This window comes from Osmerus eperlanus, chromosome 8 (assembly GCF_963692335.1).
Source record: "Osmerus eperlanus chromosome 8, fOsmEpe2.1, whole genome shotgun sequence".
In the NCBI taxonomy this organism is placed as follows: Eukaryota; Metazoa; Chordata; class Actinopteri; order Osmeriformes; family Osmeridae; genus Osmerus; species Osmerus eperlanus.
This window is the reverse complement of record NC_085025.1, coordinates 14,004,079-14,029,332: the sequence shown is the minus strand read 5'-3', so window position 1 is coordinate 14,029,332 and position 25,254 is coordinate 14,004,079. Positions and strand designations below refer to the sequence as shown.

At 44.1% G+C, this 25,254-nt stretch overlaps 3 protein-coding genes across 3 annotated transcripts in view; all 3 read left to right on the top strand.

The window, feature by feature from the left end:
• The window catches only part of LOC134024910 (uncharacterized), a 186,515-nt gene that overhangs the window by 20,204 nt on the left and 141,057 nt on the right, over positions 1–25,254 (top strand).
• Positions 11,329–17,945, top strand: LOC134024903 (protein unc-93 homolog A-like). Its single transcript, XM_062467645.1, has 8 exons — positions 11,329–11,418; positions 12,027–12,208; positions 13,247–13,476; positions 15,353–15,693; positions 15,941–16,076; positions 16,326–16,457; positions 17,039–17,233; positions 17,833–17,945. The coding sequence occupies exons 1-8, from the start codon at positions 11,329–11,331 to the stop codon at positions 17,931–17,933; spliced, it is 1,407 nt and encodes a 468-aa protein (XP_062323629.1). The 3' UTR covers positions 17,934–17,945.
• LOC134024908 (protein unc-93 homolog A-like) lies at positions 18,935–20,423 on the top strand. Its single transcript, XM_062467655.1, has 3 exons — positions 18,935–19,024; positions 19,256–19,437; positions 19,941–20,423. The coding sequence occupies exons 1-3, from the start codon at positions 18,935–18,937 to the stop codon at positions 20,266–20,268; spliced, it is 600 nt and encodes a 199-aa protein (XP_062323639.1). The 3' UTR covers positions 20,269–20,423.

Genomic DNA, 25,254 nt, shown 5'->3' with positions numbered 1-25,254 from the left:
TAAACCCCACAGCCTTTTCCTTTTAATATCCGAGTGGACAATATTTAGATAATGTAGCTTACCAATACACATAATTTGTTTTACTTTAGTGGCAAAAACATAACTTTAACAATAACACTTGGCCAAATGAACAGTAACTAATACACTAAACATTTGATTTTAGTGGCAGAAATTGAGAGAGGGCTGGAGTCACTGCACAGGACCAGGGAGCAGATCAGACAGGCTTATGCAGATGTTGACCCAGAAGTGGCAGAGTTGCTGAGGGAGGATGAATTAGCATTCATTAACATCAGCGTGTCTTTTGATGGAACCTGGCAAAAAAGAGGCTTCACCTCTCATTATGGCATTGGTGTTTGCATTGACCTCCTTTCAGGGCTGGTAATAGATTATGAGGTCCTATCCTCATACTGCCATGCTTGTGCTCTAAAACAAAATGCCAAGCAAGAAAAAAAAATTACAGAGCAGGAGTTTGACAGTTGGAAGGACACTCACAATGACTGTGCTAAGAACTTCACAGGGTCAAGTAAAGCAATGGAGCAGGAGTCCGCAAAGAGGATGTGGGCGAGGTTGGTGAATCGCCACCAGGTGCGGTACACGGAGATGCTGTCAGATGGGGATAGTGCAGCATTTAGGGAGGTGGTTGCACTGAACCCATACCCTGGGCATGACATTGTTAAACTAGAATGTATCAATCACGCTCACAAGCGTATGGGGACAGCTGTAAGAAAGCTGAGTGCACAGGCAAAGTTAGGAGGAAAGGGTTTGGGAAAGCTAACTGCAAATAAATGCAAACATTTGCAAAATTATTACAGGGGGGCAATTATAAATAACCAGGGTTCAGTAGACGGGATGAAGGCAGCAATATGGGCAAGTCTCCACTGTATGTCCACAGATGATAACCCCTTGCACACCAGGTGCAATCCTTCCTGGTGTTGGTTTAGAAAAGCAGAGGAGAACGGGCAATCACCTGGTAGCCACAAGCAGCATGCTGGAAACTATTTAACCCGTGAGGTGGGAAAGCAGCTTATACCAGTGTACCACCGGATGTCAAGTGACAGCCTGCTGCAGCGAATGCAGCATGGAGGCACTCAAAATGCAAACGAGTGCCTCAACTCTGTTATATGGGCGCGGTGTCCAAAAACGGTTTTTGTGGGTAAAAGCAGGGTTGAGGCAGCAGCCAGTATGGCCATCTCCACTTTTAATGAAGGTGCCTCTGCCATGCTAAGTGTAATGGAGAGGTTGTGGCTTTAGAGCACAGTTGTGACAGTTAACGCCATGAGGGAAACTGATCGGTTCCGAATATCCAAAGCTGAGGCTTACACCACCAGCATGAAGCACAGGCGCAAGTGTCTGAGCACCGCAAAAAAGTGAAAAGGCATCAGCAAGAAAGGGATGAGGGTCCAACATATGAAGCAGGCATGGAAAACTAGGCTGCAGACATAAATGCTAACAAATACGACAACCACCAAACAAGGGTGGCAGTTCTGGTCGCAGTGTGTGTCTGTGCGGGTGCGTGTGTTTGACTACAGTTCTGTTCAGTTAAAGGCCAATGCTGGTTCAATTTTTAGTTTTAATGTGTTTGGGATGTTGTCTGTTGTGGTTGCTAAGGTCTTGATGAGATATTTTGTCTGTAAATAGTGCTTTCAAATACATTTGTATAAAAATGTACAACTCATATCTTTTAAAGGCCGTTTTCTCAAAATGAGTTTTTTCTCATGCTCTGAGCGTGAAATCTCCACTTCTGTAGTACTTACATAAATCAAACTTTCTATTGATATTCCTATTTACTTTGTCTAGGATTTACAGAAGGGTTTGTTTATAAATATTTCATAGCCTGATTTATCGGGCATTTTATAAAAAAAGTGGCGAAAATCGTGTTTTTATGAGTGTTGAGAGTATTTTCTGATTTCTGAAGTGATAAAAAGATATATCAAAAATGTCCTCTGTAAAAAACTTTATATTAAAAGTATCAACAAAAGGACACTAAAAGTGTTTACCTAGCTTTAACCAATGTTCAGATTTCAGTTCTGGAAATGTGCGCATATTTAAGTATATTGTGCCTCATTTGCATATAATTTGCATATCTACATAAAATATTCAGAAAACTTGTAATGCAAAAAACCATTGTCTTAATATAAGTAATCAACTTGGCAAGTTTAATGGGGATATCTATTAGTTAAAAAAATACCCTAATAACCTGTGGTGTCTGGCCTTAAATATGTATTGATATTTGCTCATTAACAATATTATTTGTGTTAAAAGGTGGTATATAAGACTAATCTTGTTCATGGGTCAAGTTCATTCCCTTTCACTGACGCCTGGTGCTAATGTTCGTCGGTCAATATTATTCCCTCTTACTGAGGCCTGTCATTTATTCCAGAAGCTTCCAAATTGTGTTCATTTAAGTGGTATGGCGAGGCAAAAAAAACTCTGTAGGTGAGGGTTTACTTGATTGTATGTTTTTTTTTTATATATATACGTTTTTACGGGTGAGAGCTTTTGAATTGAAGGAGTTCATGAAGAGTTGTGATGTTGCAGAGTAGTAGCTTCTACTGTTACATCGACCTAAAGTAAGATTCCATTCAACATGAATGATGGATCTGTTTAGAGGCACTAGTAACGTGCAGTGTGGTTGAGCAGTCTAAAATGTACATTTTAGAAAAATTTTATTTTTATTTTTTATAAATGTTGCACATTGTTTGCAAATGCATACCTAAATGTGTATTGTGGAAATTATATTTACAGTAATAAATGTTTGACTTCAATTTGACGTATGGCTTTTTCAAAATATTAGGTTCATGTAATCTAACCAAATACATTGGGTTTATGCATAATACCTGAGTAAGTCCAATTTAATTGATTAATGTTGAGTTATCTAATTTATTCATGTTGAATTAACATGATTAAGAAACATGGATTGAAATTTCATTTTTTACATTGGAGTTATGTGATCAAAATAGATAGAAAATCGTCATGTAATTGAAATGCATCCATTTGCCAGTTCAACGCAACATAGGCTACATGGAAAATAACAAGGAAAATAACAAAAGGAAAGTAAAATCAGATATAACATTCACAACTCAACAGTATGAAAAGCTATGGTGAATTATATTCAACATTTAGTTATAATCACGTTGGGCAGTCCAATGCTAATTCTGCTTGATGTGACGCAGAAGGAAAGTTTTCGATTAGCAGTGAGTCCGCTGGAGTCCAAGATTACCGAAATCCCAAGTCCAGTAACTCCACTCACATCAAGAACATTTATGCAGACTTGTCCTACCGCAACCGGGATGAATGAGTTCAACACGCAGGTGACTCACGGATGCAAGGTTATTGTCATAGAGTTAATATTACTAGAGGAAGCAACTTTTGTCTTCCAAGATGGCGTCCACATTCATTTCTATTAATTTGATTTCCAACGCATTGTATCGGATTAAATAAACTGTTAACATGAACACTTAGCTCCGTTGTTGTTCTCGCCAGGCAAAGAAAGCTTAATAGTTATTTTTGTAACAGAAATCTTCCATAATGCAGACTTACCATAGCTTACTGTCAACTTTATATTCAAACGAAATGCCACGAAATTCACACTGCCTTCAATTTAACATCAGTGTAGAAATGTGGCCTGTGTTTTATATGTTCAACCTACAAAACCAAACGCCTATTAATGGATATAACGTGATCTAACAAGACTTGGTAATAATGTAATAAATTGAGAAGTGTGTCTAAAATATAGTCTACTTTATTGAACATGTGCCTTTGAAAGGGGCATATTAACAGAACTATATACAAGACGTTTCCATCAGATATAAGTGGGGGTGAAACAGTCACTGAGGACCTTCATTGTCCCACAAAAGCAGTCTGGCTTGATGACACGATCAAAAAAAGAATAATGAGTGTGTTTAACAAAAGCTTCTGAAGGCAAGACTAATATTATTTAAATATATATCATTTCTTATTGTGGTTATCAGTTAAAGTATTAATCTTTGTCTTTGCTCCAGATAGACATGTCAACAATCTATGCTCACACTTAACATAATATAATATTTGCCATCATGTCATGAACGTTTTTACGAAAAATCAAATCTGTTTTAAAATAACAGGAATAAACTATATTAACAACATTTCATGTATGTGTGACAACCATTCGCTAAACTTGCTACAACAGGGCAGGCAACTTAAGCAATTTATTTCAGTTCCAGGTAAATCGGCTATCGGCCAATGTGAACTTTTGTGCTCGTGCCCTGTTAGTATCCGCGAGCACATTTGCAGGCAACTTTTATTGACATATGCAAATACATGGGGTGCTAGTTTACCCATTTCGGATTGGTTTCAAACTTAACAAAAATCAGGAAAAATTATTCTATGAAAAAGCTAGTAGTATGAGCCAGGTTCGAGAATCTAACAAAAATGATTGGGGGAGATAGTTTTGTAAATGTTGACTGGAGTTAATAGAATAAAAACGACCGGAAGAGCCGGAAGTCTAACAAGAAATGCAATACCACCTACATCCACCGGGGCCGTTGCTTCAAGCCGAGGGGCGAGGGGTGGGGGCTTGGTTATTGTCCGTTGTAGATTTTCTTCATGGGAGGCTCGCCATCTTTGCCGTCTGCTTGCATGAAACGTACCTTCAAGCATTCGAACATTTACTCTTCGCTCAACTTATTAAATAGCAACAAATAAACCACAGTCTACCTGTGTAGACAGAATGTAACATAAAAACACTTTTCTAAATCAAAATAAGAGAGTATAAAACACTAGTTTTACTATTCTTGTTTCGCTCACTGGCTCAGTCAAGCTAAAGTCTTCTACCGTTCATCTCTCGCAACTAACACTTCCCGCCACAGGAAGAGCTAAGTCGTGCTGATTGGCTGATACAACAGCAGTATCTTAAAGTAACAGGATACCTTTCTTTTTACATTTTAATCAGATTAAATAACTAATATGAACTTTACTCAGTCTAAATGCTATTTATTCATTTATTTATAAACTAATCATGTTTCTTTTTTTTTACCTGGGTTACACTAACAAAGCTCGCAGCCTGGATCTTTCCTCCCCAAGCTATCTTTCTGGCAATCGTGGCACTTCAAAAGACAGCGCTGACTGGCATATTCGGAACCAGAATCATGTCGGCCTTCTTTAACCCTTGTGTTATCTTCGGGTCATTCTGACCCATCAGTCATTGTGACCCACCATCGTATTGCGACAAATTTACCGCATACAAAGACAAAGTGAAGCATTTTCTTTTAACAGCTAGGCTGTCTCAGACCCCCCACATTGCAAAGGTTAAAAGAAAATTATTTTAATTTGTTTTTGTATTGGGTAAAATTGGGTAAACACAACGATGGTTCGTTATGAACCTTTGGGTCATGTGACCCGAAGGCAGCACGAGGGTTAAGACAGATTTGAGACAAAAGTGACCACATTCTCCTCACTATATTCTCCTAATGTGTATTTTATGGATTTGTTTCTGTCTTATCTTTTTTTATACCCTTAATGTTTCAAAACAAACGTTTAACACAAAGTTGCAAAACTAAAAAAATCGGAATTCAAACTTCAATTTCACCATTGAACCCGAATTTTGTTTTCCATATTTCTAAGCATTTCACACTTCCTCTGTACAACATGTAAAACAATTACCCATGGTTATATTTACATAGAAGCACGTTACAATTATTCCTCATAGACTATTTAGTACTATTTTCCCTTTTACGTGCGGACAGAGTTATTTAATAGCTACCTGTAGTCTTCTCACAACGACTGTGGACCGGTCCATTTACTTCAACGGCTTTCTACAGAACTCAGTAAAATAGGCTACGCTGCTTCCCGGTACCCCGGCGCCATATCTTAGTAAACGTGACCCCAGTGTTTAGTCTTCACCATCTCACAAATCGAGAGTCCAAATCCTACATTTTACACTGAAAAGTCCTATTTTATGTTCACGCACATAGCTGAGTCCTGGTCGGCCAGGCCTTGTCAACCTGTTCGTTTGGCTAGGATTTAATAACACATTTTTGTAAGGCCACCAGTGTCCACCACCAAACTCTAATATATCAAAACAAACACATCTCAGCAACAATAAACACACTTATGTAGAACTTATGTTTTATTTATTTTTTATTTCACCATTATTTAACCAGGTAAGCTAGTTGAGAACATGTTCTCATTTGCAACTGCGACCTGGGCAAGATACAGCATAGCAATTCGACACATACAACACAGAGTTACACATGGAATAAGCAAAACATAATAATTACATTAATTACAATATAACAATTATACACAGAGAATACAAGTGCAGGTAGAGATACTGGGGTGCAAAGGAGCAAGATAAATACATAAATACAATATTGGGATGAGGTAGATAGATGGGCTGTTTACGGGTGGGCTATGTACAGGTGCAGTGATCTGAGAGCAGCTCTGACAGCTGGTGCTTAACCCTCGTGCTGCCTTCGGGTCACATGACCCAAAGGTTCATAACGAACCATCGTTGTGTTTACCCAATTTTACCCAATACAAAAACAAATTAAAATAATTTTCTTTTAACCTTTGCAATGTGGGGGGTCTGAGACAGCCCAACGGTTAAAAGAAAATGCTTCACTTTGTCTTTGTATGCGGTAAATCTGTCGCAATACGACGGTGGGTCACAATGACTGATGGGTCAGAATGACCCGAAGATAACACAAGGGTTAAAGCTGGTGAGGGAGGTAAGAGTCTCCAGCTTCAGAGACTTTTGTAGTTCGTTCCAATCATTGGCAGCAGAGAACTGGAAGGAAAGTCGATCAAATGTGGAATTGGCTTTGGGTGACCAGTGAGATATACCTGCTGGAGCGCGTGCTACGGGTGGGTGCTGCTATGGTGACCAGTGAGCTCAGATAAGGCGGGGTTTTACCTAACAGGGATTTATAGATAACCTGTAGCCAGTGGGTTAGGCGACGAGTATGAAGCGAGTGCCAACCAATGAGAGCGTACAGGTCGCAGTGGTGGGTAGTGTATGGAGCTTTGGTGACAAAACGGATGGCACTGTGATAGACTGCATCCAATTTGTTGAGTAGAGTGTTGGAGGCTATTTTATAGATGACATCGCCAAAGTCGAGGATCGATAGGATGGTCAGTTTAACGAGGGTATGTTTGGCAGCATGAGTGAAGGATGCTTTGTTGCGATATATAGGAAGCCGATTCTAGATTTAATTTTGGATTGGATATGCATAATGTGAGTCTGGAAGGAGAGTTTACAGTCCAACCAGACACCTAGGTATTTATAGTTGTCCACGTATTCTAAGTCGGAGCCGTCCAGAGTATTGATGCTGGACGGGCAGGTGGGTGCGGGCAGTGATCGATTGAATAGCATGCATTTCGTTTTATTTACGTTTAAGAGCAATTGAAGGCCACGGAAGGAGAGTTGTATGGCATTGAAGCTCGTCTGGAGGTTAGTTAACAGTGTCCAGAGAGGGGCCAGAAGTATATAGAATGGTGTCTTCTGCATAGAGGTGAATCAGAGAATCACCATCAGCAAGAGCGACATCATTGATATATACAAAGAAGAGAGTCGGCCCGAGAATTGAACCCTGTGGCACCCCCATAGAGACTGCCAGAGGTCCGGACAACAGGCCCTCCGATTTGACACACTGAACTCTATCAGAGAAGTAGTTGGTAAACCAGGCGGGGCAATTATTTGAGAAACCAAGGCTGTCGAGTCTGCCGATAAGAATGTGGTGATTGACAGAGTCGAAAGCCTTGGCCAGGTCGATGAATACGGCTGCACAGTAATGTCTCTTATCGATGGCAGTTATGATATCGTTTAGGACCTTGGGCATGGCTGAGGTGCACCCATGACCAGCACTGAAACCAGATTGCATAGCGGTAAAGGTACGGTGGGATTCCAAATGGTCAGTAATCTGTTTGTTAACATGGCTTTCGAATACTTTAGAAAGACAGGGTAAGATAGATATAGGTCTGTAGCAGTTTGGGTCAAGAGTGTCACCCCCTTTGAAGAGGGGGATGACCGTGGCAGCTTTCCAATCTTTGGGAATCTCAGACTATACGAAAGAGAGGTTGAACAGGCTAGTAATAGGGGATGCAACAATTTCGGCAGATAATTTTAGAAAGAAAGGGTCCAGATTGTCTAGCCCATCTTATTTGTAGGGGTCCAGATTTTGCAGCTCTTTCAGAACACCAGCTATCTGGATTTGGGTGAAGGAGAAATGGTGAGGGCTTGGGCGGGTTGCTGTGGAGGATGCCGGGCAGTTTGCCGGGGTAGGGGTAGCCAAGTGGAACGCATGGCCAGCCATAGAAAAATGCTTGTTGAAATTCTCAATTATAATGGATTTATCAGTGGTGACAGTGTTTCCTAGCCTCAAAGCAGTGGGCAGCTGGGAGGAGGTGCTCTTATTCTTCAGAATCAGAATCAGAATCAGAATGGGATTTATTCGCCATGAAAGTTTGCACAGACAAGGAATTTGCTTTGGCAGGAAGGTGCATACAATAAACATCTACCTAAAATTTAAATATGTGGACTATCTATACTAAGGGTACATAAACTAGCAGTACTAAGTGGGATTAGAATAGAATTAAATATACAATAAAATAAAATATAAGTTGCCGTAAATTACAATATAAAAATACAAAAATACAAATATTACAAAAAATTCAAATGTACAAGATACCATTTTGTAATGCAGTGCAAAAAGCAGTGTGTTTTAAGCAAGAAGTCATTAGAGTCAGTGTGGTCCCTTGGCCTTGTTGAAGAGGCCAACAGCGGAAGGGAAGAAACTGTTTTTGTGGCGTGAGGTATTGGTCCTGATGGACCGCAGCCTTCTGCCGGAGGGGAGTGACTGAAACAGGGAGTGTCCAGGGTGGGAGGAGTCGGCCACAATCTTCCTCGCTCGCCTCAGGGTCCTCGAGGTGTGCAGGTGCTCGAGGGTAGGCAGATTGCAGCCAATCACCTTCTCAGCAGTGCGGATGATACGCTGCAGTCTGCTCTTGTCCTTGGCAGTGGCAGCAGCGTACCAGACGGTGATGGAGGAGGTGAGGATGGACTCAATGATGGCTGAGTAGAAGTGCACCATCATTGTCTTTGGCAGGTTGAACTTCTTCAGCTGCCGAAGGAAGTACATCCTCTGTTGTGCTTTCTTGATGAGGGAGCTGCTGTTCAGTTCCCACTTGAGGTCCTGGGAGAGGATAGTGCCCAGGAAGCGGAAGGACTCCACAGTGTTGACTGGGGAGTCACACAGGGTGATGGGGGTGAGTGGGGCTGTGTTCCTCCTGAAGTCCACAACCATCTCCACTGTCTTAAGAGCATTGAGCTCTAAGTTGTTCTGGCTGCACCAGGTCACCAGGTTGGCCGCTTCCCACCTATAATCAGACTCGTCTCCACCAGAGATGAGCCCAATAAGGGTGGTGTCGTCCGCAAACTTCATGGGCTTAACAGTGTCCCAAAACTTTTTTGAGTTTGTACTACAGAATGCAAATTTCTGTTTGAAAAAGCTAGCCTTAGCTTTCCTAACTGCCTGTGTATATTTGTTCCTAACTTCCCTGAAAAGTTGCATATCACGGGGGCTGTTCGATGCTAATGCAGAACACCACAGGATGTTTTTGTGCCAGTCAAGGGCAGACAAGTCAGGAGTGAACCAAGGACTAGGCCTATATATATTCTTGGTTCTAATGGCATTCAAACCAATCTTAACATGTGTAAATTACAATTCCCAATTCATCAGCAATACAAATCGGTTATTATATGACAAATTCAACCAATATACATTTACAGGTCAGGATCCATTGTGAGTTTAGTGCACAACTTTACTGCAGAGTTTTTCATCCGACTATATTAACCAGTGATTATAATAAGACTTTATATAGCACATTTCATACAAGAATTGCACCTCAATGTGCTTTACATAAAATCAATACAAACAATAAAAACAATAATCCAAGTGATAAAAGTAATAAAAATAAATAATAATTCAAACAATTTAAATGTAACACAACAAAATACAAGCCGCAGTCTTTGCGGGAATCGAAAACACATATAAGCCACAGTCTTTGCGGTCGAGTCCATCTTAGACTCGAGCTGCCTTTGCAGTTTCCAAAACATATAACAAACCAGACTAGCCGCAATCTATCTGCGGTCTCTCAAATCCGTCTTACGCCTGGTATGGGACACACTGCCTGCGATCGGCTGCGATCTGCTGCGACGCACCTGGAAGCGCCACTTTTTTCTTTCGGCGCCCATGTTATCAAATGGGACCGACCACACTGGCTGCGAAGCGCCACGATTTTTTTCGCGAGACGCTTGCAAAATCGGCTGCAGGATGATGAAATACACCATATTAGTTGATATATTTGAATAAACGGTGAACATTTGTAAAGTTGTAGACTTTATAATTATTTTTTTTATATTACTTTGAAGGCCTACGTACAATATTCACTTTATATAAAACCTAACTACACAATGTTGGTAACGAACGGCCTTTACATGTGGTTACCCTAATGAAAACGACTGAAAATAAACGGATTGATCTGTTGAGCTAGCATGCCCGTTGTTGTTTTTTGTTTGTTTGAGAGAAACGAGTTGTCACGCGTTGCACACAACACACACGCGTGCAGACATACCCTACCGAGAGAGAACCCCCAAGTCGATTTAGAAAATCTGCGAGAAATTCAAGGAGATGGACGACATCAAATTAATTCTCGCATAGACCTTGCGCACGTGTGCATGCGTGTTTGAGTGTGTGAGTGCGCGTGTGCGCTCTCTGACCCCTCTAAGCTTGACCATATGATTACCATCTTTTATGACCTCTCCAGTAAGATAGTGGTCAGCCCAGGTCACCATGTTTACGTAAGCATAGTGTTACCCAGAGTTCAGATTTGGGGGTAGGCTTCTCTTTGCACACAAAGAATGCTGAACATAGTTTCATTCTTATACAGGATAAAAGGTTACATCTTAAACTTTTCTGACACTCCCAGTTCTCTAATGGCCAGGTACCCATGCACAAGCACGCAGGCACACATGCGTGCACACTCAAACTAAAGTAAGGGGAGGACTGTTGAGTGAGTTTCCAAAGCAGTCTCCGTATAATGATTGATAAGGTAAAACAACAATGGATTAGAACAGATATGTGGCATTCTGCATTCCCTTAAGTTAATGTTATTCCAGCAGGATGAACTTTGGCTCTGACAACAGCCAACCTCGGCTATATTCGAGCATCACAAAGTTAAAGAGACCTGGACTCTCCTTGATAGGAGACAGCTGTAGCCAAGTATCTGAGACTTAAGGCTTTCATTTTTCTTCTGTCCATTGGAGCCCATTGGGTGTTTGAAGCTGCAGAGATGATCAGCAGGAACACCAAGAACGTTCTTGTGGTGTCCATAGGTTTCCTGTCCATGTTCACAGCCTATGGAGGTCTGCAGAGCTTACAGGTGAGCACTTAGACAGATTGACAGGACGTGACAGACAGGAAACCCATGTAGGTGAACAGGAAATGAGCAGAAGAATGATAACTAAATAGCAAATCCATGCGGATTAACTACAAATCAATTACAGATAAACAGGAAATACTGGCTGATAAAAAGGGAATATTGTATGTGTACATGTCTTCAGCTGTATGGTATGATGGGAGTTTGCTTTGACTTCAGGAGAAGATATGTGACATATATGTGACATGTGTGAATATGAGCAAATCTTAAGTTTTCTAATTTACACGTGTGCAGCCATTCTATTAATTTATACAGTGAAAGGGATTTTTTTGTAGCCTTGATAACACATCTAACAACACGACAGACACATTTCATGGTACCATGAGTTCACCTCCTCCTCCTCCTGTCTTCATATCTCCCTGTCTCTTTTCTCTCCAACTCCTAATGTTGTTTCTCCCTCCGCGTCCTCGCTCCCTTTCCCTCCTCACCACCTCCCCTTCCCCCATCTTTCCCCCCACCTTCACATCCCTTCATCTCATCCCACCATTTCCTGCCCCTCTCCCTCCAACCTCCATCTCCTTCCATCTTCTCCTGCCCTGTTCCCCCTGCAGAGCAGCTTGAATGCGAAGGCAGGGATGGGCGTGGCTTCTCTGAGCGTCATCTACGCTTCCATCATCCTGTCCTCCATGTTCCTGCCGCCCATCCTCATCAAGAACCTGGGCTGCAAGTGGACCATCGTGGTCTCCATGGGCTGCTACATCGCCTACTCTTTTGGAAACCTCTCCCCCGGCTGGTAACACAGACCACCTTCTCAGTACAACACATTCATTACTCTGTGTCCTTGAAATAAACCAGAAATTAACACTCAGGGCCTCATGTACGTACATTCGCAAACGTAGCGTTATTAGCGCCATGGCCAACCCGCAGATTGCGCACGCTGCGATACTTCAGTTTACGTCGTATTTACAAAACCTGCAGGTCATCGGGTAATCAGCGCCTTTCTCCGCCCACTATACCGTACACTGCGATCATTTAAACGCGCAATTGAATGGGCCCCCTTCTCTCTTTCTATCATGGATCAGCCACCAAAGTCAAAACAGCGATGACTGTTTGAAATGAACCCGATGCCAATATTTGTAATGTAGTGAGGAGTTAAACAACTGCTACAATGGAATGTGAATGCTGAGTCGGAGATTCGATGTAATCTTTGATTTCTTCCAGTAACTGTAATATTGCATGGCTGCTTAATCTGTAACGCGTAATGATTTCGTGTTCACTCAACTCAAAAAGTGTGATCCTTGTGGCAAAAAATACTTTGGACTATGTCTCCTTCGTCTTGCTCGGGTTACGGTTGCCATTTCAACAGGAGGCATATGCGCATCCTGGTTTACCCCTGCTTTTATCAGGCGGAGAATTTTCACCGCAAAATAGAGGTGCGCTTTCACAGGCGGTTTTTGTACATACCGTGGAATACATAATTAGGCGCACATTATGCATCCCCTCCCATCTCTTTATGGGAAACTCCCACTTTCCCCTTGACCCTCCCGTGAATGCATATGCATGACACGGAAAAGCGCAATTTGCCATTTTCAGTTCCCGCGACAGGCAGTCTGCGCTTTTACCTCAGTGCGGCATGTTTGTACATACCTCGCCATGCTTTTACGCGCAAATTGCGAAACAAATAAGCCTGAAGTGGGCGCAAAAGCGTTAGTACATGAGGCCCTCAGTGTCGGTGATTACAGCAAGGTGAATCAAGCGTACCACTAGTTCAGTGGTTTAACTACTCCGACCGCTGCATAACCCCCCCCTCCACCCATCCCTGCTGCTCAAGGTACACCCTGATCCCCACCTCCTTCATCCTGGGTATGGGGGGCTCCCCCTTGTGGTCAGCTAAGTGCGCTTACCTCACCATCGCTGGCAACCTGCAGGCGCCCAAGGACAACAAGAAGAGTGCTGATGTCATCAACCAGTATTTTGGCATCTTCTTCTTCATCTTCCAGTCCTCAGCTGTCTGGGGGAACCTCATGTCCTCGCTTATCTTTGGGCAGGGCACTAATATAGGTACACACACACACACACACACACAATACATGTCAAACTGTATTATGTGGCCACTAGTTGAAATCAAGCCCAGGTGCTACGAAATGTGACTGATATGAATGTTGTGTTCGCCATACTTACCCTCACAGGTGTGCTCAGAGCAGACGCGTCCCAAGCTGTATCTGTGTGAGTGACGTGGAGTTGCTCTGCTTAACTTAAGTTTGGATCAGAGCAGACATTGCCCCTAAGCTTTATCTAGCCATGTTTACCATACACAAGTGTAGCTCAGAGCAGACAGTGCTCCTAAGCTTTATCTAGCCATGTTTACCCTACACAAGTGTAGCTCAGAGCAGACAGTGCCCCTAAGCTTTATCTGTTGTGAATGAGCGTTGTGTTACCCATGTTTGACCTAATAAAGTGTAGCTCAGAGCAGACAGTTCCCCTAAGCTTTATTTAGCCATGCTTAATCTACGACAGTTTAGCTCAGAGAAAACAGTGCTCCTAAGCTTACCGTGATTGACCTATTCAAGTGTAGCTCAGAGCAGACAGTGCCCCTAAGCTTTATCTAGCCATGCTTACCTATGAGAGTGTAGCTCAGAGCAGACAGTGCCCCTAAGCTTTATCTAGTCATGCATAACCTACACGAGTGTAGCTCAGAGCAGACAGTGCCCCTAAGCTTTATCTAGCCATGCTTACCTATGAGAGTGTAGCTCAGAGCAGACAGTGCCCCTAAGCTTTATCTAGCCATGCTGGCCACACTAGTATGGGGTAAGCATGGCTAGTCAAAGGGAGTCAGATGGCAGAGCGGTCAGGGAATCGGGCTAGTAATCAGAAGGTTGCCGGTTTGATTCCCGGAGGTGCAAATTACGTTGTGTCCTTGGGCAAGGCACTTCACCCTGGTAAGGGGTGATTAAGTACCCCTGTGTACATGCGTATGTGGCTATGGTTAAGTCGCCATGGCAAGATTGGGCAAGGTTGGAATGTGCTTGACCGACACATGACGTCAGCTACGTTGTTACTAACCCGGGAATGAATGCGGCCCGCAAAACACTTGCCCGTGATGCACGTCCAGCTTTGTAAGACGTCTCACTACCTTTTAATCAAATGCCACAGAGGATGGTTGATCGTAATCGCTGTGCCTCATTATCACAAGACACAATGATCCTCTTCCTGCACCATATTTACCCTGTGACAGACAGCTACAACGATTCTCAGACGGCATTTCGTCTGAGAATGACAGAGGTTTTTCTGACGGCGTTTGGTTTGACGGCGTTTTGTCTGAGACCTGATGCCTTTTCGTTTGAGAATGAGAATTGAGTCTGAGATCTGAGGATGTCCTAAAATGAACACTGTATCGCAGACAGAACATATCCCATGGGTGTCCCGCCGAATCACGTCCACATTTCCACACTCGACCAATTGTTTTTAAAAGATTCAGCCCACACAACAGAAATCCTCCAAGTAGGCCAACGTCCTTACCTGACACATTTTGCTCGCCACCTAGGAACCAGATCGATCGGACACATTGTTTGACACAAGAAACTGCAGGAACACTGAGAGCGTCTGTGTCGCACTAGCAATGCAAGTGCCGGGATCCCTGCTATATACCCCGCCCTATTAGGAAGGTGTGCCCTGACGCGTTGCTAGTAACACGCTAGGTCTCGCGTCTCCTGCATGAACCAGCTCCACTTGATTCTTAGCAACAGCATTGACTCAATGACACAATGATTTAGGATCAAACTTAAACCACACACACATATACTTGTGGAACTGCCCCATCCGTTTAATATTTCTGGGTTTAATATTTCTGGGCAATGTAAATCAAGAGCACCACATGTCTGGTAACAGCACAGGAACTGGCGAGGTCAAAGAACATTGTGCGTGTGTTCTGCTGCAGCGGACATTCCTGAGGAGGACTTGGAGCTCTGCGGAGCCGGGACCTGCGAGGAGATCGTCTTTAACTCCACCTCCAACTCCACCAGGCCTGAGCAGAAGCTGATCTACACGCTGGTGGGCAGCTACATCGCTGTGGGCGTGCTGGCCATGATCATCGTGGCGGTGTTCCTGGACAACATCGACAGTGAGCAGACGAGGGAGTTCCGGGGGAACCGCAAGCCGTTCTGCAGCACGTTCCTGGCCACGTTCCTTCTGCTGAAAGACTGGAGGGTGGTCACTCTCATTCCCCTCACCATATACAGTGGGTTGGAACAGAGCTTCCTGTCTGGGGAGTACACCAAGGTAAAGGGGGGGGGGGGGGGTGACTCAACATTGTAAAGTGTCTCCTCAGTAGAGTTCACTAATATGTGGGGATAGATTCCACACTGTTAAGTGGGTTGCTTTCCTTGTCTGTTCTCAGTAGATTACACCAAGGTGAGAGAGGGCGGGTGGGGTGTGACTCAGTACAGTAAAGTGTCTTGTGTTCCTTATCTCTTATCAGTTGAGTACTACAAGTAGAATTGACCTCCATGCTGTGCTCTTGTTACAGAACTATGTGACCTGCGCCCTAGGGATCCACTTTGTTGGCTTTGCCATGATTTGTTTTGGAGCTTCCAATTCTCTCTGCTCCTACGGCTTTGGCCGGCTGGCAGAATACACAGGCAGAGCCCCTCTCTTTTTCATAGGTAAGAGCCAGGAATGTATAAAGTAGGAAGATTTGACACGATATGTGACACGTATAGCATGTGACAGGGACATGAGACCCACTTCGGTGCGATTCAAGTTCCACTTTGGCACCCTGTCCAACAATTGTTCTGGGAAAAAATCATGTGACATGTTTGCCTCTTATTTACTTTAGGCCAACCTTCACTCTTTTACCCAGGATGTAAATTCTGCTTCAGTGGAGTTCTGTTAACTCCTCTCCTCTCTTCCAGCTGCTGTCACCAACCTGTCCTGTATCCTGGCTCTGTTGTTCTGGAAGCCTCACCCAGACCAGCTTCCTGTCTTCTTTGTGTTTCCTGCTCTCTGGGGCCTGGCAGATGCTGTGTGGCAGACTCAGACCAACGGTGAGAGGACTACTACATACTGTAACTTCACACAAATAGGGGTCAGATGGCTGAGCGGTTAGGGAGTCGGGCTATTAATCAGAAGGTTGTTGGTTCGATTCCCGGCAAGCCAAATGACGTTGTGTCCTTGGGCAAGGCACTTCACCCTACTTGCCTCGGGGAGAATGTCCCTGCACTTACTGTAAGTCGCTCTGGATAAGAGCGTCTGCTAAATGACTAAATGTAAATCTTTCATGTGCAAAAGTCTCAAGCAGCAAGGAAGTTTTGTTCAGAAATATCTGGCAACAACCTTTCTCACTAAAGTATTGCAGACTCAACATGTCATCTTTAGAATTTCAGGTCCAGAACTGTGTTTTAAACGTGTTTGACTTTTCTATGTGAGCCTAGATATAGAAAACAGTGGCTGGGTGAGGATACTGCAGTCGACAGCCTTTCTTTACAGTCAGTAGTTAGACTGTTAAATATTAAAGTTGTGTAGAAGACCTTTTGTAGACTTGAGGCCTTGTGCGGTTTGCATGGCCTAGAGGTCATTGACCTCAGTCCTCTTGCCTGGTTAAATACATTTTCCGTGTTCTCCCCAGCTCTATATGGGGTGCTGTTCCCCAGAGATAAGGAGGCTGCCTTTGCAAACTACCGCATGTGGGAGTCTCTGGGCTTCGTCATTGGCTTTGCCTACAGCAACTTCATCTGCCTGGACTTTAAGATTTATATCCTGCTGGCCATGCTGGTGCTCACCACGGTAACGTATCCCATCGTGGAGTACCATGAGTGGCGCAACCCCACCCAGGGGCGTTGTTAGACCCTTTTTACTGGGGAACATGCCCCAATATAAATCTGCTGTGCCCCAGTAAAATCTTTATTTATCTTTATTAGTCAATGCATTCATTTAGATTGATAATCCCGGAAAAAATCTACGCAGTATCCCAATCAACGCTTGTAAAAGTGTTTAACTGAAAACACAAAACCATATCAGCGCGCTCTTCTGAGCTTGCCAAATAGCCACTGCAGCATGCACACAGAAGCACACAAGTCAGAATTGAGTTAGGCTAAGAAAACATTACAAAACCAAAGACAGTTTATAAATGCCAGGCCTACCGATCATCTTAATTGACTAAAACATAAAAACAATATTACACAAAGCTAAAAAAAAACAGTATTCACGCTCAAATGAATACGAAAAAAATGTGTGCGCTCGCATTAACTGATTGATGTCCCTGCAGCTGATATCAAACTTGCGTCCCTGAACTGTTGTATAGTGGGTTAAGCAAGTGGAGTTTATATAGCCTAGTAGTGCATTGTGCACAGCAAGCCTGAAAGAAAAGGGATATGAATAGGGACCTGACCCAGTAGAGTTTTATGTCTAACAACGCCTCTGACCCCACCCCTCCCATGGGGGAGGGGGCCTACGAACAACACTCAGGGAACATGCCGGAAGCAGCAATGGACAAAAATGTCACACCTCAGACCAGCTTGTAGACGGTTTCCCAAGACGGCATGTTTAATTTCACTGTTTCTGATTTATAAACATACAATCGGTTTTCCTTGCACTTTTTGTACAGTATTCGCCTGCAGATACTGACCCTGTCAATATCAAATTTTATAAAATGTGTATTATATGAATAAGGTGTTATAATTTACTATATTTTATTAAAATATGTATTTAATTTTTTTTTTTATTGGGGGGGGGGGGGGCAGGGGTAGCCTGACGTTGTCATACTCATAATTCTAGTCAGAATATGAGTCTGATACCGCTCCGTTGGGCTGTGAGTATGGGGCGTGTTTCAACCGAACCTGGAAAAAAATGCCTCTTCACTCAATTGGATAGACCTACAACCAATCAGAGCGACGTAGTATGTTGTTTGTTGAAATTAATTCAACCCAAGCGCTCTTTGGTGATGTGGTTGATTACGTTACTGTTGATCATCTGTCCATCATTGTATAAAGCCCGCCCTGACAATTTGATTGGTCCGAACAGCTCTTGTTCGGACATAGTTCTTCCCCAACCGAGCGACCCCAGACCCAACTTCCCGACCAAATTTGTTTGTGGGCGGGCTAAGTTTGGCTGGCATCCAGGCTAGGGGGGGGGGGGGATACATGTAATTTTCTAACACTTGCCAATTATTCAAAGCGTACAAGATTGATAAAATTTCAATAAAACATCGACATACAGAAAAACAGAACTGAACTTCAGCTTCTATATTTGTCTCCAAAAATGAGTTAAAAGTCGTTGTCAGTCGTTGTGTCTACACATTCCCTTTGTACGGTCCAACTCAGTTCAAGAACTGCACATACAATAAAGCCTGCCTGTTTACAGTCATCCCCTGATATAGAGCAAATTAACTGCTCTAGAGCAGGGCCAAAGTGTAGCCATTCACTCTTACATCAGAGTGTGAAAGGAAATAAGTATCTCAGACAGCAGTTTTGATCCCTGGGTGACGGACAACGATTGATCAGGATCAGGAACATCGAGGCTGAAGATGAAGGGCGGCTGTTTGAAGAACGTCCTGGTGATCTCCACTGGGTTCCTGCTGCTCTTCAGTGCTACAGGAAGTCTCCTCAACCTGCAGGTGTGTCTATCTCCTGATGTCAGTAACAGGAGAGCCTGGCCACAGCAGGCTTTCTGTGGCCGATGAGGTCAAAGGTTGTGTTGACAGTAAACGTGCATGTGCGACGTGCGTACAGAACAAATGACTAAGTGACTAATAAAGGTGATTGATTAATGCTGTTTTACTCTGAAGAACTATGTCTGAAAGGCTCTTTGGCGAACTGTTCTGGAGGTGTTTGTTTTACGGTTGCAGAGCAGTCTGAACGCGGAGGACGGACTTGGCGTGGCATCAGCCAGCGTTCAGTTTGCCTCCATCATCCTGTCCTCCATGTTCCTCACTCCCCTGGTCATCCACTACCTGGGCTGCAAGTGGACCATTGTGGCCTGCATGGGCTGCAACGTCATGTACACTGTGGGGAACTTTTTCCCAGGATGGTAAAACCTCACACGGGCAAAGATGATCCATGATATGAGTAGTTCCACAACTGTTATAAAGGCGTTAATGGAATACATAAGTATACATCACTAGCCTGTTCAAGTCCTTAGAGTTTGCGCTCAGGTCTGTGTGGGAACTGATTAAAGGATGTTATGTCATTGTCACCAGAGGAACGTGAAACCCCATTATCAAGCAGGTGTAACGGAGTGAGAACCATGAAACTCGCTCCTCAGGTATGTAACAGGCCACCCGCGTCAACGAAGAGCTAGCTTTTCTTTGGCGTAGCTGGTAGTGGTCACGCTTGGCAAGTCGGAGGTCGTGCGTTTGTATCCCGTGAGTGGAGAGCGAAGCCTTGTCGTGACGGAGCGTGGCTACAGCTGTTACATACCCGTCACACAGGGGTATTTGACCATCTCTCTCTCCATCTCTCTCAGTCTTTCTGGGTCGCTCTTTGTCGATGTCTCTCTTCTGCCCCCACCCACCCTCTCTGTGTCCCCATCAGGGAGACCCTGATCCCCTCCTCAGTGGTCCTGGGTCTGGGGGAGGCTCCCCTGTGGTCAGCCAGCAGTACTTACCTGACCCTGGCTGGACAGATCCAAGCCCGGCAGGACCGCAGCAGGAGCCAGGCCGTCATCAACCAGTACTTTGGCATCCTGTTCCTGATGTACCAGTCCTCAGCAGTCTGGGGGAACCTCCTGTCCTCCCTGGTTTTCAGACAGGACACGGCCTCAGGTGCAGACAGACGCCAGCTGAATTCCTTTCAATGGCTTTTTACAGTCGATATAATCACACCAATTGTGCTTCTCTATAGTGGAAGTATCTCCTTTTAAAGTACGCATCCCATGACTCTAAATCCCAACACAGTCAAAGAGAGTTGGAACAGTCCGATGAGTTGGGTTGTGGTTGTGTGCTGAGGCTGTCTGGTTATCAACAGTCAACATCACCGAGGGAGACCTCCAGGTTTGTGGTGTTGGCGGCTGCATGGAGGTGAGCGATGAGAGGTTCAACTCCACCAGACCGGATGACAGACTGGTCCACACACTGATGGGGTGCTACCTGGGTGAGCCCCACTTGACGTTAGCCAGTCTTGTTGCGTCTGCTGGATGTTCACTTCCACAGAATGTTCTGGGAGAAAATCTAGTCACGCTAAATACTAAACACACTAAACTGGTAAAACCATAATAATGTTTATTTACAGTATAAGCAAATCAATTAACAATTTCAACACATCATTAACAAATCTTTATCTGTAATGTTTTTAAATGGTATGTGCTTAAATAATTATTAGTAGATGCGTTTGTAATTTGTACATAGTTTTACTGCTGGGCTGGTTCATGCTTGTGTGATTTTATCTTAGTCACACATTAGATGTAAATGTAAATGTAAAGATGTAATTCATGAGGCAAATAATACCAAACCACACTAATACATCAAACGTATTAATGCCTTGCAATATTTTCACAAAAAATAGATTCAACAAGTAATTATATTAAACAATAACAAATCAAGAGTCAGTTCATAGTCCTTTAATGGAGGATAAAATGGCTAAAAAAGCAAAGTTCTATTTTTGTGTCAACAAAAATCTTTCATTTAGGAAAAAAAAGGAGGACTCATTGATCGGACGCCTGTCATCTGGCTTGATTGAATGAGAAGCCGACCTCGGCAGGTTTCAAGTGAACTGTGTCTCTGTGTTGGAGGTGTGGGAGTGCTGGCTGTGCTCCTGGTGGCTGTGTTTCTGGACAACATCGGCAGGGAGGACAAACCTGCAGCCACGAGGAGCAGGAGGCAGCTGGAGGGGACGAGCAGCGAGGAGGACAAGACGGAAGTGAGAAGCGAGGAGGAGGAGGAAGAGGTGAGGAACATCCAAAAGTCCTTCTGCAGCACCTTCCTGGCCACCTTCAGACAGCTGGGAGACCGGAGGCAGGTCCTCCTCATCCCAGTCACCTCCTACATCGGCCTGCACCTGGGCTTCCTCAATGGAGAGTATACTAAGGTGAGTGTGTTTATGCACGTAAAAGACTATAGAGATTATATGCTGGAATTCTCATGTCAGCCCGCAACAGCGTGACTTGAACTGAGGTCAAAGTGTGGAATCTCCACATAACTTGTCCTACACATACTGAATGTTTACCCCCGTGTGTGTGTGTGTGGTTTCTCTCAGGAGTATGTCACCTGTGCGTTGGGGATCCATTTTGTGGGCTACGTGATGATCTGTTTTGGCACCACCAGCTCCCTCTTCTCCTACCTCTTTGGGCGCCTGTCTCAGTATACAGGCAGAGTGGCACTCTTTACTTTAGGTAGGATACCAGATACAGCACAGAGAGGAAGTGAGGAACAGAAAGAGAATGTAAAAGAGATAAGTAAAAGATAGTGAATTAGTGAGTAAGAGAGAGAGACCAGTATTTTTTTCCAGAGGACTATTAAAAATTGTAAAGAGACTTGTAAGATGTTTCAGCCATGTTGTGATGCTCTCCTTGGGTGAGGCTATGCTTTGGATAAAAGCGTCTGCTAAATGACTAAATGTCTCCTCTCTCCTCTCCTCCAGCTGCTGTCACCAACCTGTCCTGTATCCTGGCTCTGTTGTTCTGGAAGCCTCACCCAGACCAGCTTCCTGTATTTTTTGTGTTTCCTGCTCTCTGGGGCCTGGCAGACGCTGCGTGGCAGACTCAGACCAACGGTGAGAGGAACAGAGGACTCTATTTTCACACACTCCAAACACACTACACCCTCCATAGAGAATATGCTACATCTAGAACTTTCACCTTGATGATCGGCACTTAAAAGGCAACTTATGACAATAAACTACTACACTGCTTTGAGGATTTGTTGGGATAACATCAGGCCATAACCATCGTGCTCTCTGTCTCCAGTCCTCTATGGAGTTCTCTTTCACGGCCACAAGGAGGCAGCGTTTGCTAACTACCGACTCTGGGAGGCAGTCGGGTACGTGATGGCCTTCTCCTCCAGCCGCTTCCTGTGTGTGGACGTGAAGCTGTACATCCTGCTGTCAGCCCTGCTGCTGTCTGTGAGCCTGTGTTTCACTGTGGAGTATGGGGAGTACAGGAGCCCCACGCCCAGTGCAGAGGACACTGCACCCAGCACACACACTGCACCCGATACACACACTGCACACAGGACACACACTGCACCCAGCACACACTACACACAGCACACACACTGCACCCAGCACACACACTGCACCCAGCACACACACTGCACACAGGACACACACTGCACACAGTCCACAGGCAGAGAAGACTGGGACCCTCAATAGCCAGCTGAATGTCGATGGAGTTTAGACATTTCGTAATTTTGGTACTATTGACAACTAAGTGATGATGTGTTGTTTATGGAAGTGCATGTGTTTTGTCTGACTTCAAACAGGTAGTAACAAATTATAATAAAAAGATACAATCCCGTTGGTAACTGTAATTCATTTGGCCTCAAGGTCCCCATTGAGAAGCAATGACCTATTTATTACTGTATTACTGTAATAATATATATTACTGTATTAGTGTATTATTACTGTAAAATCACTTACATTCTACTGCTCAGTAATGAGTACTGCACAATGCATTTGCAGATAATTCTGTGAGCTTTACTTCATAACTCTGTCAGCTCAGCCATGCCAGTCTTTCAGCCAGCGCCAGGCTGTCCTGGTGTCCGACTCAAGCTAGCCGCTACCTGTGGTGACCTCCAAACACCAAGTAAAAAAGGATCTCCAAACATACTCCTACATGCTTATTGCAAATAATGTCACAAAATGACAAAAAAGGGATGTGGGTATGGAGTTTATTTAATGAAATAGACTTCTAGATGTGAATAGAAATGTTAAGTGAGGAGGTCTGGCTGTGAAAGTCAGCAGCCATCCAGATCTCCCAGCAGCTCCTGGATGATTCCCTCCAGCCGGCTGAAGAGCACAGCTGATAGGACGTCAGCTTGGCTGAAGGTGGACTCGTCCAGATCTAAGATGCTGTCTAGCAACTTTATTAGCTGGACCTGAGATCAGTGAGACACAATGAGACGTTATTCGACACATAGATCCAGAACATAAAATTAATCAAAACCAGCTTGACCATGAAACAGGAAATACATTTGTGTACCTGAAGGACTTCCTGGAACATTTTGGCACAGGGCTGCCATCCAGTTGGAGGAGTTAGGATTGGCTCCAGCACCTTAAAAAGGTGATCAAGAAATCCCTGTTCCTGCTGCATGCAGCAAAGATACAATGAATTATTCAACATCTTAAAACTCTAAAGTCTTCAAAGCTTTTCTCTTTTCTCAGTACAACTTACGTTTTGTGGAGGCAAGGCAGCATTGTTTTTCATCACTCCCAGGATGATGAAATCATACACAATATCCAGGAAGTTGGTGTGATGGATCTGCAGGAACCAAACACAGGCAAAGCTGACATGGGCTGCTCAAAGCAATGCACAACAATATCTGAGCAGAATGTACCTTATTGACGTTTAATTAAACATGATAAATCAATATGTAAAATGCAGTTATTTTTATCAATGTCATCACTTACGTTGACAGAGGCCAGCTCCCTCTCTATCCCAGCCCTGTGGGCGGGATCTTCAATGTAGTTCACCAGGCGGTTGAACGATGTGCTGATATAACTAACATCCTAGATCATAGACAACAATATAATCATTACGTTCATCAATGGGCCATCAAAGTCTCTGTTGTTCTAAGATGCCTGAAGAATCATCCTTCCTGCAACTAGCAGGAAGTTTTTTGTGGTGTCCTGGGTCAGGAGTGACTGTAACACAAGGTCATCTCAAGTTGAAAATCTAGATTTCTGGATATTGATTTCTGTATGTTCCTGCATGCTTACATACATTATATTGATAAACTTACATTAAATGCCTCACGAAGGGCCACAATTTTACTGGTCAAGTCCTGGACCTGTTTCTCCTGAAGATACGTCCTGTAACCACCACAACAAACATCTCAGTTCATGTTGTGCTTTCAAAATGGCATCTGAATCTATTATGAACATATTGTGCAATAAAGTGTGAGTGTGTTTGGACTAACATGAGGCGGGAAGCGTCTCTGTTCCCAGGGGGCGGAGCCTGATGTGACTCCTCCCCCTCAGCGTGTTCATATCCAGACTCCTCCTTCTGAACCCTCTCCTCCTCCTCAGGCTTCTGCTGCACAATAGTGGACAAGATAAGTAGTCCTCCCCCACCTTCAAACTTCCAGAAGGTCGAATCCCCTCAACCATATCAACATACTGTAGGATGTCTCAAATCTTTATCAAGATAAAGGACTTAGGATTCTACAGTCAGAGAGGGAAGGATCTGATTGTACCTGGGGCTGGAAGGGATGCTCTGGGGGGGAAGGAGGGCCGTGGTTGTGGCTGCTAGCCTGCCCAGCATGACTGTGGCTGTGGTGATGTCTGGGGCCAGGAGCATGGCCTGGTCTAGGTGTGTTCCTGGGGCCACTGCTGGCTCCCTGGGAGTGCTGGTGGCCGTGGGCATGGTTGTGTCTGTGTCCAGACCCGCTGGCATGGCCTGGTCCAGAGGCATGCTGGGAGTCGTGGCTGTTACCATGGCCGTGGGTGTGTCCGGGAAGATGGGAGTAGAAGCTCTGAGTGTTGGTCCGGCTGGAAGGAAACACTTGGCCACAGGGATCCACATAAACCCCTGAATGTTCCCATGTCACTCTCTGCTCCTGTTTTGAATACAAGAACACTCATTTAGAAACAGACTTGTTCAGGGATCGAACAGAAAGTATTGTTCAAGTTTAACAGCAACTCACCAGAAAGCCATCAAACAGGGTGAAGTGGGTGTTTTGCTTGCAGCTGGAAG